General features: G+C 46.7%; 1 protein-coding gene across 1 annotated transcript; it reads right to left on the bottom strand.

Annotated features, from left to right (window-relative positions):
- Positions 1 to 16584, bottom strand: LOC146969705 (protein disulfide-isomerase tmx3a-like). The gene is made up of 16 exons (XM_085803945.1): positions 16505 to 16584; positions 15033 to 15084; positions 14815 to 14857; positions 13957 to 14080; positions 13384 to 13429; positions 13209 to 13289; positions 11031 to 11130; positions 10860 to 10937; positions 8962 to 9028; positions 5343 to 5441; positions 5189 to 5246; positions 4385 to 4438; positions 4235 to 4291; positions 3282 to 3411; positions 2240 to 2308; positions 1 to 191 (listed from the first exon to the last, which is right to left on the bottom strand). Exons 1-16 carry the CDS (start codon positions 16536 to 16538, stop codon positions 3 to 5), a joined length of 1281 nt encoding a protein of 426 aa, XP_085660071.1. The 5' UTR covers positions 16539 to 16584; the 3' UTR covers positions 1 to 2.

Raw genomic sequence — 16584 nt, 5'->3', positions numbered from 1 at the left:
CCTCACTGGGTCTTTTTGTCGGCTGGTTTCTGGAGGCGTCTTGGGGGCGGAGTTGACTCTGTCACGCTGTCGTCGTCGTGGTCGCCCTGGGAGGAGCGGGCTTTGATGCAGAGGTAAACGAAGACGGTGATGATGGCGATCGGGAAGCCGACCAGGAAGCAGCCGAGCAGCGGTGCCTGGCTGAACACCACCTGGCAGGACGAGGTCAGAGGTCAGAGGTCAGAGGTCACAGACAGGAAACGGACCAACGGTAATGGACTTACCAAAGATCCTCTATTTCCTTTCTTTTTTTTTTTTCTTTTTTTTAGAAACTTTATTAAGTCAGCATGGTGCAATACAATTCAATACAGCAACAGAACATCGCCGGGGGGTTTCAATACAGACAATACAATGCAGAGACAAGCTTTCATACGAAAACATTGTAAAGTGTACATAAATTCAAAGTTTTTATAGCTTTCATGTTGATGGATTTTTTAATAGACTTAATGTATTGTTTGGCTTCATTTTCAAAAATAAGAAAAAGTGGTTTTTGATTAGTGTAATGACATTTATGAATGTGCCATTTGGCTAATTGTACAGATCTACTGGTCTCCTAAAGGGGGCGGAGTCACGGTCTGTTGGTCTCCTGAAGGGGGCGGAGTCACTGTCTACTGGTCTCCTAAAGAGGGCGGAGTCACGGTCTGATGGTCTCCTAAAGGGGGCGGAGTCACTGTCTACTGGTCTCCTAAAGAGGGCGGAGTCATGGTCTACTCTTCTCCTAAAGGGGGCGGAGTCACGGTCTGCTGGTCTCCTAAAGGGGGCGGAGTCACGGTCTGCTGGTCTCCTAAAGGGGGCGGGGTCACGGTCTACTGGTCTCCTAAAGGGGGCGGAGTCACGGTCTACTGATCTCCTAAAGGGGGCGGAGTCACGGTCTGCTGGTCTCCTAAAGGGGGCGGGGTCACGGTCTACTGGTCTCCTAAAGGGGGCGGAGTCACAGTCCGCTGGGCTCCTAAAGGGGGCGGAGTCACGGTCTGCCGGTCTCCTAAAGAGGGCGGAGTCACGGTCTGCTGGTCTCCTAAAGGGGGCGGAGTCGTGGTCTGCTGGTCTCCTAAAGGGGGCGGGGTCACGGTCTGCCGGTCTCCCAAAGGGGGCGGGGTCATGGTCTGCTAGTCTCCTAAAGGGGGCGGAGTCACGGTCTGCTGGTCTCCTAAAGGGGGCGGGGTCACGGTCTACTGGTCTCCTAACGGGGGCGGAGTCACAGTCCGCTGGGCTCCTAAAGGGGGCGGAGTCACGGTCCGCTGGGCTCCTAAAGGGGGCGGAGTCACGGTCCGCTGGGCTCCTAAAGGGGGCGGAGTCACGGTCTGCGGGTCTCCTAAAGGGGGCGGAGTCACGGTCTGCTGGTCTCCTAAAGGGGGCGGAGTCACGGTCTGCTGGTGTCCTAAAGGGGGGCGGAGTCATGTCTGTCTGCTGGTCTCCTACTAAAGGGGGCGGAGTCACGGTCTGCCGGTCTCCTAAAGGGGGCGGAGTCACGGTCCGCTGGGCTCCTAAAGGGGGCGGAGTCACGGTCTGCTGGTCTCCTAAAGGGGGCGGGGTCACGGTCTGCCGGTCTCCTAAAGGGGGCGGAGTCACGGTCTGCTGGTCTCCTAAAGGGGGCGGAGTCACAGTCTGCCGGTCTCCTAAAGGGGGCGGAGTCACGGTCTACTGGTCTCCGAAAGGGGGCGGAGTCACGGTCTGTTGGTCTCCTAAAGGGGGAGGAGTCACGGTCTGCTGGTCTCCTAAAGGGGGCGGAGTCACGGTCTGTTGGTCTCCTAAAGGGGGAGGAGTCACGGTCTGATGGTCTCCTAAAGGGGGAGGAGTCACGGTCTGATGGTCTCCTAAAGGGGGCGGAGTCACGGTCTGATGGTCTCCTAAAGGGGGCGGAGTCACGGTCTGATGGTCTCCTAAAGGGCGCGGAGTCACGGTCTGTTGGTCTCCTAAAGGGGGCGGAGTCACGGTCTGCTGGTCTCCTAAAGGGGGCGGAGTCACGGTCTGTTGGTCTCCTAAAGGGGGCGGAGTCACGGTCTGCCGGTCTCCTAAAGGGGGCGGAGTCACGGTCTGTTGGTCTCCTAAAGGGGGCGGAGTCACGGTCCGCTGGCCTCCTAAAGGGGGTGGAGTCACGGTCTGTCCACAGAGACAGAAAACTGACTCGTAGTGGAGCGTCTTGGTTTCTAAACGTCTTTGGACTTACCGTCAGGGAACGGACCGGTGGTGAAGGACTTACCGTGAGCGTGATCTTGGCCTCGTAGGTGAAGCGTCTGAGGCGCTGGACGCCACTGTTTCCTCCCTGAGACTGAAACAAACGCACCTCAGAGTCTCACACATGCTCATGACCCCCCCACCCCCCCCCACCCTCACAGGTACTCAACCCCAGTACTTCAGTAAGAGTACAAATACTACTGGTCAAAATTTACTCCGTTACAAGTAAAAGTAGCTCAGTCGACATGTTACTCCAGTAAGAGTAAAAAAGTACTTGCTTTTAAAGGTACTTAAGTATCCAAAAGTACATGCTTATAAATTTACTTAAAGGGACAACCAGGAGTTTCTATTTGGTTATAAAAAGTCTGATATTAATGTGGATGAATCTCCGTTACCACTTGTTAATGGTCCATTTTAGATAAATCTATGGTTTTGTCTCTATGGTTATTTTGTTATTATTAGTGGTGGTGGAAATGCTGGGCGAGCCGACCAGCGTTTCTTTACTTTCAGTTTCGTGGCGAGTCATGAGAATAACGCCGCCGAATCTCCGTTTATGGTGGGAACTACGACGGTATGTGATCGTCTTCCAACCTCTGACTTTAATTCTTGATGAATGAAAACATGAGTCTGTCTTGCACCGGTCAAAGAATTTCACGGTGCGGAAGCTCATAAATGTAGTGTGAAAAACTCCTTGTTGTCCCTTTAAGTAAGAGTAAGAGTAAATGTCTTATTGTTCACATCAATGAATGACTCTAATAGTTTGTAAATGAATGTAAGGAGCTTTTAACTCTTGTTAGTGAGAATGAACTCTTTGCTGCTCAGCTGCACTGATGTGCTGCTTTTAGGGGTTAGGGTTTCCTTCACAGACAAACACAGCTTGTGTCCAATAGGATTTTAGAAAAAGACCTGAGAGTAACCAGTACTTTTCAGCCTTCCTACTAATTAACTCCAGTAAAAGTACTAATATTTGTCTTGGAAATGTATTCAAGTAAGAGTAATAAGTACCAAAGAAATCTAATACTCAAGTAAATGTACTCTGTTACTGTCCACCGCTGGTCCACACTCACCTGGACGCTGCCGTCCAGAACTCCGTCCAGGAAGTCGATCAGCTGCTGCTCCGTCTCCACGGCAGCAGGCGGCAGGAAGTAGCCGTCGTTGGACAAGTCGACCACGATGAAGGAGGGGACGACGACCTCACTGAGAACAGAGACACAGACGCTGACGCTCCATCGACTCAATAGACATTTGAGGAAAGAAATGAATACCCCAGCAGCTAAACTGTTGTGGAACTCAACATTTGTGGACATAGATATAAACTGGAACTCAGTATGGACTTCAAGTAACAAATACTGTGTCACAAACAAAATTAAAGAAGTTTCTTTTAAAATTATGCATTCAATTTACCCGGTTAATCAGGCCATCTCTAAATATAAAAATATTAATATCCACTGTACTTTTTGTGAACAGGAGGAGGAAAATATTTGTCATCTTTTTTTTGAATGTCGTTACACCTATTTGTTTTGGATAGAACTAGAAGACATGTTCACATATTTGACAGGCATCAAGATTAAACTAAAAAAAAAAAGATATAATTCTCACTTATGATGAAAAAAAACTTAAGGGAAAGGAATTGTTTTTGTTGAATCTTTTTATTTTACAAGGAAAATATTATATCCATAAATGTAAATGGTCATCCAAAAAAACATATTTTTATGAGTTTAAAGTAGAAATAAGATATTACATGCAGCTATTACAAAATATGAAAGACAGACAAGCTATAAAAACCTTGGAATATTATAAATGATTACAAACAACTATATGATTTCATAATATCTATAATATATAATATAATATTAATACCCCTTTCAATGTATATATGTATATATTTTTTGTTTATCTGTTCATTGTATGTTTATTGTTTGTATTGTATGTTTGTGTATATATATATATGTTTAATAAAAATAAAATTAAAAATCGACTGGACGATGGCGAGCTGTGTTGACCGGCTGTGGTCACTCACCTCATGGTCAGGCCGTTGATGTAGGCTCCTCCCTCCATGGAGCCGAAGTAGAAGCTCCTGAAACACAGACAGACAGACAGACGGAGCTTTTATTTTGGTGTCACTCTGCAGCAGTTTTCAGAATAAAAGCGCGTGGAGCCGGAGTCTGACCTGCTGTAGGCGTCGCCGCGCTCCAACGCCACCTTCTCCACCAGACCTCTGAACCTGCTCACGGGACAGGAAACACATCACACACAGCTCTGATCCAAACCGCCTTATTATGGCAAGAGGATTTAACATTTAAAAGCTAAGTTTGACTCTCCAGAATCAACATTGTAGATATCAACAACGTCTTTCTGACTGGTCCTAACTACATTTTGAATAGTTGGATTTTTTTATTCAAGATATCTGTAATTCAGTTTTACCTCTTGTCAAAAAGAACATTTCAGATCCACAACTACATTCTTCCTAGGACAAATGAGGTCTCTTTAATCATTCATGTGTATGGGGTTTGTCATTACAGATATCTACAATTCAGTTGCAGATATCCGCTATGTGAATTACAGATATCTGGAACTGAATTACCACTAGTACTAATTCCAGTTACAGATATCTACAACGTCATTTTGACCAGTAAAAACTTAATTCCAGATATCTGAACAGGGACATGTAGATATCTTTAATTGAGGTGAATTAGAGATATTTGAACTGGAATTATGACTAGTCAGAATCAAATTCAGTTACAGATATCTGTAATTCACATAGTGGATATCTGCAGCTGAACTGTAGATATCTGTAATGACAAACCCCATACACATGAATGGTTACAGTGAAGGAAGAACGTAGTTGTAGATCTGAAATGTTCTTTTTGACAAGAGGCAAAACTGAATTACAGAGATCTACAACACACATCCAGTCTGGCTGTTAGATGTTAAAATGTCTTGTTGACATAAACCGCCACACTGAGTCCGTTACCTGAGACTCCGCTCACACAGGCGCCTCTGCTCCACCAGCGCCAGCGCCACCAGTTTACCTGCAGGAGAGACCTCAACCAATCAGAGCTCAGCTATGACGTCACACTCTGACATGTGTGTTCAGGTGTGTTCAGGTGTGTTCAGGTGTGTGTTACCTGAGTCTCCCATGGCGTACAGCGTGTACGTGTCGATCTGAGAGTAGTTGGGGAAACGTTCTCTGTTGATCCAGGACTTCAGGTCTCCGTCTTGTTGCTCTGGAACACAGGTACAGGGTCACCTGATCACTCACACCTGTGACTTTAACTGAGTAGGAATCTAATGAGCTGACTGGTGGGGACAGGTGAGGACAGAGGACAGGTGAGAAGAGGAGAGGACAGGTGAGGACAGGTGAGGAGAGGAGAGGACAGGTGAGGAGAGGAGAGGACAGGTGGGGACAGGTGAGGACAGGTGAGGACAGGTGGGGACAGGTGAGGACAGAGAGGACAGGTGAGGAGAGGAAAGGACAGGTGAGGACAGGTGAGGAGAGGAGAGGACAGGTGAGGACAGGTGAGGAGAGGAGAGGACAGGTGAGGAGAGGAGAGGACAGGTGAGGAGAGGAGAGGACAGGTGAGGACAGAGGACAGGTGAGGACAGGTGAGGAGAGGAGAGGACAGGTGAGGACAGGTGAGGAGAGGAGAGGACAGGTGAGGAGAGGAGAGGACAGGTGGGGACAGGTGAGGACAGGTGAGGACAGGTGGGGACAGGTGAGGACAGAGAGGACAGGTGAGGAGAGGAAAGGACAGGTGAGGACAGGTGAGGAGAGGAGAGGACAGGTGGGGACAGGTGAGGACAGAGGACAGGTGAGGACAGGTGAGGAGAGGAGAGGACAGGTGAGGACAGGTGAGGAGAGGAGAGGACAGGTGGGGACAGGTGAGGACAGGTGAGGACAGGTGGGGACAGGTGAGGACAGAGAGGACAGGTGAGGAGAGGAGAGGACAGGTGAGGACAGAGAGGACAGATGAGGACAGGTGAGGAGAGGAGAGGACAGGTGAAGACAGGTGAGGACAGAGGAGAGGAGAGGAGAGGAGAGGACAGGTGAGGAGAGGAGAGGAGAGGAGAGGACAGAGGAGAGGACAGGTGAGGACAGAGGAGAGGACAGGTGAGGACAGAGAGGACAGGTGGGGACAGGTGAGGACAGGTGAGGACAGAGAGGACAGGTGAGGACAGAGAGGACAGATGAGGACAGGTGAGGAGAGGAGAGGAGAGGAGAGGACAGGTGAGGACAGAGGAGAGGACAGGAGAGGACAGGTGAGGACAGAGGAGAGGAGAGGACAGGTGAGGAGAGGAGAGGACAGGTGAAGACAGGTGAGGAGAGGAGAGGACAGGTGAGGAGAGGAGAGGACAGGTGAAGACAGGTGAGGACAGAGGAGAGGAGAGGACAGGTGAGGAGAAAGAGGACAGGAGAGGACAGGTGAGGAGATGACAGGTGAAGACAGGTGAGGAGAAAGAGGACAGGAGAGGACAGGTGAAGACAGGTGAGGAGAAAGAGGACAGGAGAGGACAGGTGAGGAGAGGACAGGTGAAGACAGGTGAGGACAGAGGAGAGGAGAGGACAGGTGAGGAGAAAGAGGACAGGTGAGGACAGAGGAGAGGACAGGTGAAGACAGGTGAGGACAGAGGAGAGGAGAGGACAGGTGAGGAGAAAGAGGACAGGAGAGGAGAGGACAGGAGAGGAGAGGAGAGGACAGGTGAGGACAGGTGAGGAGAGGACAGGTGAGGACAGAGAGGACAGGTGAGGAGAGGAGAGGACAGGTGAGGAGAGGACAGGTGGGGACAGGTGAGGACAGGTGAGGACAGAGAGGACAGGTGAGGAGAGGAGAGGACAGGTGAGGACAGAGAGGACAGGTGAGGACAGAGAGGACAGAGAGGACAGGTGAGGAGAGGTGAACACAGGTGAGGACAGAGGAGAGGAGAGGACAGGTGAGGACAGGTGAAGACAGGTGAGGACAGAGGAGAGGAGAGGACAGGTGAGGACAGAGGAGAGGAGAAAGAGGACAGGTGAGGAGAGGACAGGTGAAGACAGGTGAGGACAGAGGAGAGGACAGGTGAGGACAGGTGAGGAGAGGACAGGTGAAGACAGGTGAGGACAGGTGAGGAGAAAGAGGACAGGAGAGGACAGGTGAGGAGAGGACAGGTGAAGACAGGTGAGGACAGAGGAGAGGAGAGGACAGGTGAGGAGAAAGAGGACAGGTGAGGACAGAGGAGAGGAGAGGACAGGTGAAGACAGGTGAGGACAGAGGAGAGGAGAGGACAGGTGAGGAGAAAGAGGACAGGAGAGGAGAGGAGAGGACAGGTGAGGAGAAAGAGGACAGGAGAGGAGAGGAGAGGACAGGTGAGGACAGGTGAGGAGAGGACAGGTGGGGACAGGTGAGGACAGGTGAGGACAGAGAGGACAGGTGAGGAGAGGAGAGGACAGGTGAGGACAGAGAGGACAGGTGAGGAGAGGAGAGGACAGGTGAGGACAGAGAGGACAGGTGAGGAGAGGAGAGGACAGGTGAGGACAGAGAGGACAGGTGAGGAGAGGAGAGGACAGGTGAACACAGGTGAGGACAGAGAGGACAGGTGAACACAGGTGAAGACAGGTGAGGACAGAGGAGAGGAGAGGACAGGTGAGGACAGGTGAAGACAGGTGAGGACAGAGGAGAGGACAGGTGAGGACAGGTGAGGACAGGTGAAGACAGGTGAGGACAGAGGAGAGGAGAGGACAGGTGAGGAGAAAGAGGACAGGAGAGGACAGGTGAGGAGAGGACAGGTGGGGACAGAGGAGAGGAGAGGACAGGTGAGGAGAAAGAGGACAGGAGAGGACAGGTGGGGACAGAGGAGAGGAGAGGACAGGTGAGGAGAAAGAGGACAGGAGAGGACAGGTGAGGAGAGGACAGGTGGGGACAGAGGAGAGGAGAGGACAGGTGAGGAGAAAGAGGACAGGAGAGGACAGGTGGGGACAGAGGAGAGGAGAGGACAGGTGAGGAGAAAGAGGACAGGTGGGGACAGGTGAGGAGAGGACAGGTGGGGACAGAGGAGAGGAGAGGACAGGTGAGGAGAAAGAGGAGAGGAGAGGACAGGTGGGGACAGAGGAGAGGAGAGGACAGGTGAGGAGAAAGAGGACAGGTGGGGACAGAGGAGAGGAGAGGACAGGTGAAGACAGGTGAGGACAGGTGAGGACAGAGGAGAGGAGAGGAGAAAGAGGACAGGAGAGGACAGGTGGGGACAGGTGAGGACAGAGGAGAGGAGAGGAGAAAGAGGACAGGAGAGGACAGAGGAGAGGAGAGGACAGGTGAAGACAGGTGAGGACAGAGGAGAGGAGAGGACAGGTGAAGACAGGTGAGGACAGGTGAGGACAGAGGAGAGGAGAGGACAGGTGATGACAGATGTTGACAGGAGAGGACAGGTGAGGACAGAGGAGAGGAGAGGAGAAAGAGGACAGGAGAGGACAGAGGAGAGGAGAGGACAGGTGAAGACAGGTGAGGACAGAGGAGAGGAGAGGACAGGTGAGGAGAAAGAGGACAGGAGAGGACAGGTGAAGACAGGTGAGGACAGAGGAGAGGAGAGGACAGGTGAAGACAGGTGAGGACAGGTGAGGACAGAGGAGAGGAGAGGACAGGTGATGACAGATGTTGACAGCAGAGGACAGGTGAGGACAGGAGAGGACAGGTGAGGACAGGTGAGGACAGGTGAGGACAGGTGAGGACAGAGAGGACAGGTGAAGACAGGTGAGGCGTCAGTGTCCTGTCTCACCATTGTAGGTGACGAAGGTCCCGTCTTTAAAAACCACCACAGCCGGCAGCGAGGGCAGAGAGACGGCCTGCAAGACACCATGTCACCGGTTATGGCCAGAGGATTTAACATCTAAAAGCTAAGTTTGACTCTCCAGAATCAACATTGTAGATATCAACAACGTCTTTCTGACTGGTCATAACTACATTCTGAATAGTTGGAGTTTTTATTCAAGATATCTGTAATTCAGTTTTACCTCTTGTCAAAAAGAACATTTCAGATATCTGCAACTACGTTCTTCCGTCACTGTAACCATTCATGTGTATGGGGTTTGTCATTACAGATATCTACAGTTCAGCTGCAGATATCCACTATGTGAATTACAGATATCTGTAACTGAATTACCACTAGTACTAATTCCAGTTACAGATATCTACAACGTCATTTCTCCTAGTCAAAACTTAATTTCAGATATCTGAACAGGGACATGTAGATATCTGTAATTGAGGTGAATTAAAGATATCTAGAACTGGAATTATGACTAGTCAGAATCAAGTTGTAGATATCTCAAACTGGAATTAGTACTAGTGGTAATTCCAATAGTATAAAGCTGCAGTACCGGAGTAACCGCAGCTGTAGGACCCGTTCGATTTACGTCACAGCGCCCCGACACCCCCAACGTTCGGAAGTTGCTGTGTTACTATGGAAACGGTCACCGCTTTGACCGTTATATTATTCCGCTTTGAATTTTATATTACAAGTTCACATTTTGAGTTTGAGTGGTTAGGCAACGAAGAAAGGAGTTGGTTAAGTTTAGTAAAAAGATCAGGTAGAGTGTAGAGACAGGCCAGATCAGTTTGAGTGAGAAGTGTAATTGTGTTTAGGCAATGAATAAAGGAGCTGATTAAACAACAGAAAAATAATTCCAGCAGTTGATTTCCAGACCGTTGCTAGGTAAAACAGCCCATTGCTAGGGACGCCGCTCTGATCAGAGGACAGCAGAGGAGGAGAACTATGGATATTTACCTTATATTTCATATTTACCGTCATTTAACAGCATAATAAATGACTTGTAGCTTGTTACAGGGACAGTGGAGGCTATCTGCCATCTTCCACACCGCTGCTGAAAACCGAACCTGCGCTCAGAGCCTCAGAGCCTCCCTGTCACTGCTCTTGTCGGTCACGGTGAAAAAAAAAAAAAAAAGGAGCTCGGTGGAAGTCCGCGACAGTAAACGTGTTTATGACAGATAAGACTACACAAATATACCCATCCTAACATGTATATGATAATATATATAATATTATTTTTGAAAATGTTTTAATAAATATTCTACATTATTCAAGCTTTAATTTTAGTAAAAAGACCAGTAGAGTGTAGAATAGAGAGAGTCCAATGTCCAGAAAGTAGTTAGGAGCACGTTTGAGGTGATTTGTAGTCGATAAATCTGACGGCAGTAACTTCAGACGAGATTAAAAATGATCAGCAGGTAACGGCAGTCTCCACTTGGTAGGAAGCGCTGTGACGTAAATCGAACGGGTCCTACAGCTGCGGTCCTAGAGCTGCGGTCGGTCCTACAGCTACGGTTACTCCGGTACTGCAGCTTCACCCTACTCGGTAATTCAGTTACAGATATCTGTAATTCACATAGTGGATATCTGCAGCTGAACTGTAGATATCTGTAATGACAAACCCCATACACATGAATGGTTACAGTGAAGGAAGAACGTAGTTGTGGATCTGAAATGTTCTTTTTGACAAGAGGCAAAACTGAATTACAGAGATCTACAACACACATCCAGTCTGGCTTTTAAATGTTAAAATGGCTCGACATAAACCTGTCAGCTGTGACATCACAACTACGCTGTGACATCACAACTACGCTGTGACATCACAACTACGCTGTGACAGTAGAACAGACCTTGGGGAGAACGTCTCTGGTAGCAGAGAAGAAGTAGGTGTGGACGATGAGTTCCTCCGCTGCAGACGTGTAGTTTCCCTGGAAACACAGCACAGGTCAGTGTGTGTGTGTGTGTGTGTGTGTGTGTGTGTGTGTGTGTGTGTGTGTGTGTGTGTGTGTGTGTGTGTGTACCTTTAGCTGTGACGTGGTTCCAACGTAAACGAACATGACGTCACGCTCGGTCATGGCGTGTTGGAACAGCTGCAGACTGGTCAGGGATCGAACCAGAGGCCTGAACAACACACACACACACACACACACACACACACACACACACACACACACACAATACACAACACACAACACACAACACACAACACAAAACACAAAACAACACACACACAGTCAGAGAACAGTTGTTGTTACCAGGGCCGTTGCTATGAATTCTGGGCCCCCTTAAAGAATACTAAAGTGGGCCCCTCCCCCTAACTTTTCCTTTTTTTTTCTTAGACTACGTATGTATTATGGTTTTTTATTTAGCCTTCTTTGTTTTGATGCTAATGCAGCATTACACTGCAAAAACTCAAGTATCTTAGCAAGAATATTTGTCTTATTTCTAGTCAAAATGTCATTTCTAGTCAAAACAAATCTCATTCTACTTAAAATAAGACTCATCACATTAAAAGTAGCTTGTTTTTAGACACTTTTTACTTCTTTCAAGCAGATTTTCACTTGGAATAAGTAGAAAAAATCTGATAGTGGAGCAAGTTTTTCTTCCTTATTACAAGCACAAAAAACTTACTTTCACTGGCAGATTTTTCTATTTATTGTGAATTTGAAGTGAAAATTATCTAAAAACAAGTACATTTTTAGGTAATGAGTCTTATTTTAAGTGGAAAGAGATTAGTTTTGACTAGAAATGAGACATTTGGACAAGAAATAAGACAAATATTCTTGGAAAGATGTTGAGTTTTTACAGTGTAAAACGGCCCTGGGGCCTCATTTATCATTGTGGATACACGCTTTTTTACACGCTCTTTCCCCCATTTTGTGCGTACGCACTTTTCTCCGCCTAATTTGGGATCTATCAAACCAAAACTTGTCGGGAGTAAGAGCAAAAATTTACGACCAGTCCGACCATGGCGTACCGGCATTTACACGCTTTTTGAAGAACAAGAGGAATTGGCGACACCGCTGCAGAGTCAGAGAACTGCAGTATGCGAGGGAGAGAGGAGCGCGGACACTGTTTGAAGTAGCAAGTAGTGGTGGTGATGATGACCCCCCCCCCCCCACCACCACCACCACCGCACACGTGTTGACGTCGGCACTTTACATGAAAAGCACAGCGACTCAGATTTTTCCCCTGTGCATTTACACTAGTTTGCTCCTAAATACTGGCTTTATAAAACGAATTTCGTTTTCTTTTGATATCATATTGATATTTTTCCCCTGCATGTAAGCTACACCTCTTCCACAACCAGTCTGTCCAGTCTGGAAAATAATTTCTGCGACGTGCGTGTGTTACGTAGCCAGACTGGACACACACAAGCAAGCAGCAAGCACAATAATGTCGGCGCAAATCAAAGCAAATGAGAAAACATGATCGATATTTTTTGTGTGAATAATATTTATTGTATTTAACAAAACTGGGTGCTGCCCAACATCATTTTAGGAAAAGTCACAGACTGGTGGACTTCAATGTTTTTTTTTTTTTTTTTTTTTAAATATATAGCTATGCACAAATGAAAATCAAAGTCTTCCAGTGAACGGAAGTTGGGGGTTAGTGGAAAGGGGTGCAAAGTACTGACTGGCAGTGGAAACCCTGCTTTAAATTATTATGACATAATCTAAAATAAGGGGCAGAATAAATATGATTCTTCTTCTTTCTGTTCTGTTTCATTTAGATTTGGGAGTTTTTTGTTTTTATTGTAGCCTTTCAATGCAAGATGATGTTTCTGACTGATATTGCCGTGTTACCGTGTATCTCGCTTTCAGAGAAATTCCGCTTCTTCCTCCGCTCTCCGTCGTCTGTTGTCTTCACCGTCTTCCACTGACGTCATTCCACACGTTTCCAGAGCGCACATGGCTACTTAATATGCACGTAACTGATTTGCATTGACCACTTATGGTTGCGTGGGGCCGTTTAGGGGGCTGGGTATGAGGCGTGTTCTCATCCACGCTTTTCTCAGGTCCGGTGTGATCTATCAAGGGAAATACCGTGCAGCCGTGTGTACGCGGAGTTTGATAGATCTGAAGAGAGTGTATATTTTTTGGTCGTACGCACATTTTGCCTTTCCGTCGTACTGAAAATTTAAGAGGACTTTTACACGCTCTTTGATAAATGAGGCCCCTGGTTGTTGTTGCTCTCACCCTCCCACTCGATGGGCGAAGTCCATGATTCCTTCTCTGGTTCTGGGTCCTGGATAGTTATACTTGACCCCTTTCTTCAGCCTGAGAATAGAGAAACATCTGTTTAAACATTCACATGTTCACTGTGCTGTGATCTGATTGGTCGACTTGCAGTGATGTCACCACGAGGACTTACATGAGGATGGCCGGGTAACCTCTGACCTTGAACTCTTTGGCCAAACCTACAGAAAAAAACACACATCAGACTGGGCCTCACAGAGACAGAACACTAGGCTACTTGGTTTTATTTTGACAGCATTAAGACTTTTATTTTGACAGCATTAAAGGGACATTGCGTAACTTCTCCTGTTATCTATTCATGAAAATCGATTTGAGCGTTACACTGATGCTGCATTCACCTGCAGTCGGGCAGACGGCCGTCGCTAACAAACCAGATGTCATTTTAGTCACAGAAGTCCAGAGAAAGACGGTAAAACAATACCACATCGCCATGACAACATATTGTCACGTGTATTGTTTTGCCTCGTGCTGACGGACCACTTGTTTACATAGAGGCTTGTTTATGCCGTTACGTGCAGCGGCTGTCGTCCGTCTGCCGTCTGCCCAATTTCAGGTGAATGCAGCATGAAAAATACGATTGAGTTGCTTGAGATATACAACCGCAATGGGAGGAATTCCTACACAATGTCCCTTTAAGACTTTTATTTTGACAGTAAATTAAGACTTTTATTTTGACAGGGAGACTGACCGGTGTTCACAGTTGCGTCTGATTTTCCGACGTTGACCGGAGAACCGAGACTCCGGAGTTCTGAGCCGATCTGGTGCCAAAGAGGATCCATCTGCTTACACAGCGTACACCAGGGGGCGTAGAACTGTACACAACACACAAACACACACATACGGCAAGCAGTTAGGGTCATAGGTCAGCTGCTGCACACAGGGCCGTTGCTAGGAATTCTGGGCCCCCTTAAAGAATACTAAAGTGGGCCCCTCCCCCTAACTTTTCCTTTTTTTTTCTTAGACTACGTATGTATTATCGTTTTTTATTTAGCCTTCTTTGTTTTGATGCTAATGCAGCATTACACTGCAAAAACTCAAGTATCTTAGCAAGAATATTTGTCTTATTTCTAGTCAAAACAAATCTCATTCTACTTAAAATAAGACACATCATATTAAAAGTAGCTTGTTTTTAGACACTTTTTACTTCTTTCAAGCAGATTTTCACTTGGAATAAGTAGAAAAAAATCTGATAGTGGAGCAAGTTTTTCTATTGTGAATTTAAGTGAAAATTATCTAAAATTTGACTAGAAATGAGACATTTGGACAAGAAATAAGACAAATATTCTTGGAAAGATGTTGAGTTTTTACAGTGTACTGTGAGTATTAGTCAGGGTCTTACGCAGAATAAATCAGTCATACAAAGATTAGACTACTGGGGTTTTTTATGGGCCCCACTGGGCGCTGGGCCCCTAGAGTTATCATCACCTTTCTCCCCTAGGCCTAGACAACGGCCCTGGCTGCACACGACACGCCTCTGACATCACACTGGTGCTATATTGATCAGACTGTATTGTATTGTTATTGTGTGTGTATAATAACCACCTACTTTAATAAGCCAGATGTCATCGTCTCCTCTCGTCTCCATGAAACTGTTCAACAACAACAATCAAACTATATCCATCACCAAAATAAAAGCCCCTGTGATCATTCATAAGGGAAATAAAACAAGAAACCTTCACAATAAAAGTCTGAAGATGAGTAAAAAGATGGACTGAGACAGAACGGAGGCTCAGAGAGGACAAAAGACAAAAGAGATCTACTCACGAGTCATCCAGCTCGTCCACGAAGGCCGAGGCCAGAGACACACACAGCAGCACTGACGCACACACACACACACACACACACACACACACACACACACACACACACAGGTGGTGGACAGAGGAGACAAACGTCAGCAAAGAAAATACGTTGACGGAAACATGAAGACATGAAGGTTTGATGGAGTCAACTGAAACCTGAGGTGTGAATGTTGGACTCAAGAGTGTCTTAGTGTCTTTGTCTTTATCTCAGTGTCTCAGTCTCAGTGTCTTTGTCTATTTGTCTCTGTGTCTTAGTCTATTTGTCTCTGTGTCTTAGTCTATTTGTCTCTGTGTCTTAGTCTTTTTGTCTCTGTGTCTTAGTCTATTTGTCTCTGTGTCTTAGTCTTTTTGTCTCTGTGTCTTAGTCTTTTTGTCTCAGTGTCTCTGTCTTTTTGTCTCTGTGTCTCTGTCTTTTTGTCTCTGTGTCTTAGTCTTTTTGTCTCTGTGTCTTTGCCTATTTGTCTCTGTGTCTTAGTCTATTTGTCTCAGTGTCTTAGTCTTTTTGTCTCAGTGTCTCTGTCTTTTTGTCTCAGTGTCTCTGTCTTTTTGTCTCTGTGTCTTAGTCTTTTTGTCTCTGTGTCTTAGTCTTTTTGTCTCAGTGTCTCTGTCTTTTTGTCTCTGTCTTTTTGTCTCTGTGTCTTAGTCTTTTTGTCTCTGTGTCTTTGCCTATTTGTCTCTGTGTCTTAGTCTATTTGTCTCAGTGTCTCTGTCTTTTTGTCTCTGTGTCTCTGTCTTTTTGTCTCAGTGTCTTAGTCTATTTGTCTCAGTGTCTTAGTCTTTTTGTCTCTGTGTCTTAGTCTTTTTGTCTCTGTGTCTTAGTCTTTTTGTCTCAGTGTCTCTGTCTTTTTGTCTCTGTGTCTTAGTCTTTTTGTCTCTGTGTCTTAGTCTTTTTGTCTCAGTGTCTCTGTCTTTTTGTCTCTGTCTTTTTGTCTCTGTGTCTTAGTCTTTTTGTCTCTGTGTCTTTGCCTATTTGTCTCTGTGTCTTAGTCTATTTGTCTCAGTGTCTTAGTCTTTTTGTCTCAGTGTCTTAGTCTTTTTGTCTCTGTGTCTTAGTCTATTTGTCTCTGTGTCTTAGTCTTTTTGTCTCTGTGTCTTTGTCTCAGTGTCTTAGTCTTTTTGTTTGTGTCTTAGTCTTTTTGTCTCAGTGTCTTAGTCTATTTGTCTCTGTGTCTCAGTCTATTTGTCTCTGTGTCTTAGTCTTTTTGTCTCAGTGTCTCTGTCTTTTTGTCTCTGTGTCTCAGTCTATTTGTCTCTGTGTCTCAGTCTATTTGTCTCTGTTCCTGTGTCTCTGTCTCAGTCTCTTTGTCTCTGTCTCTGTCTCACTGTCAGTGTCTTAGTCTCAGTGTCTCTTAGTCTATTTGTCTGAGTGTCTTAGTCTCTGTCTCAGTGTCTCGGTGTCCCAGTGTCTCGGAGTGTCTCGGTGCGAGGACATACCTGAGAAGACAACTCTGCTCCTCGTGTCCAACATGTCGACTGATGGAGATTAACTGTTGGAGCTAATCTGCTAACAGATG

The sequence above is a fragment of the Trachurus japonicus genome, chromosome 17, assembly GCF_045865225.1.
Source record: "Trachurus japonicus isolate A0001 chromosome 17, Traja_1.0".
Taxonomy (NCBI): domain Eukaryota; kingdom Metazoa; phylum Chordata; class Actinopteri; order Carangiformes; family Carangidae; genus Trachurus; species Trachurus japonicus.
The sequence above is the reverse complement of the archived record's forward strand: the minus strand, read 5'-3'. Positions and strand labels throughout refer to the sequence as shown.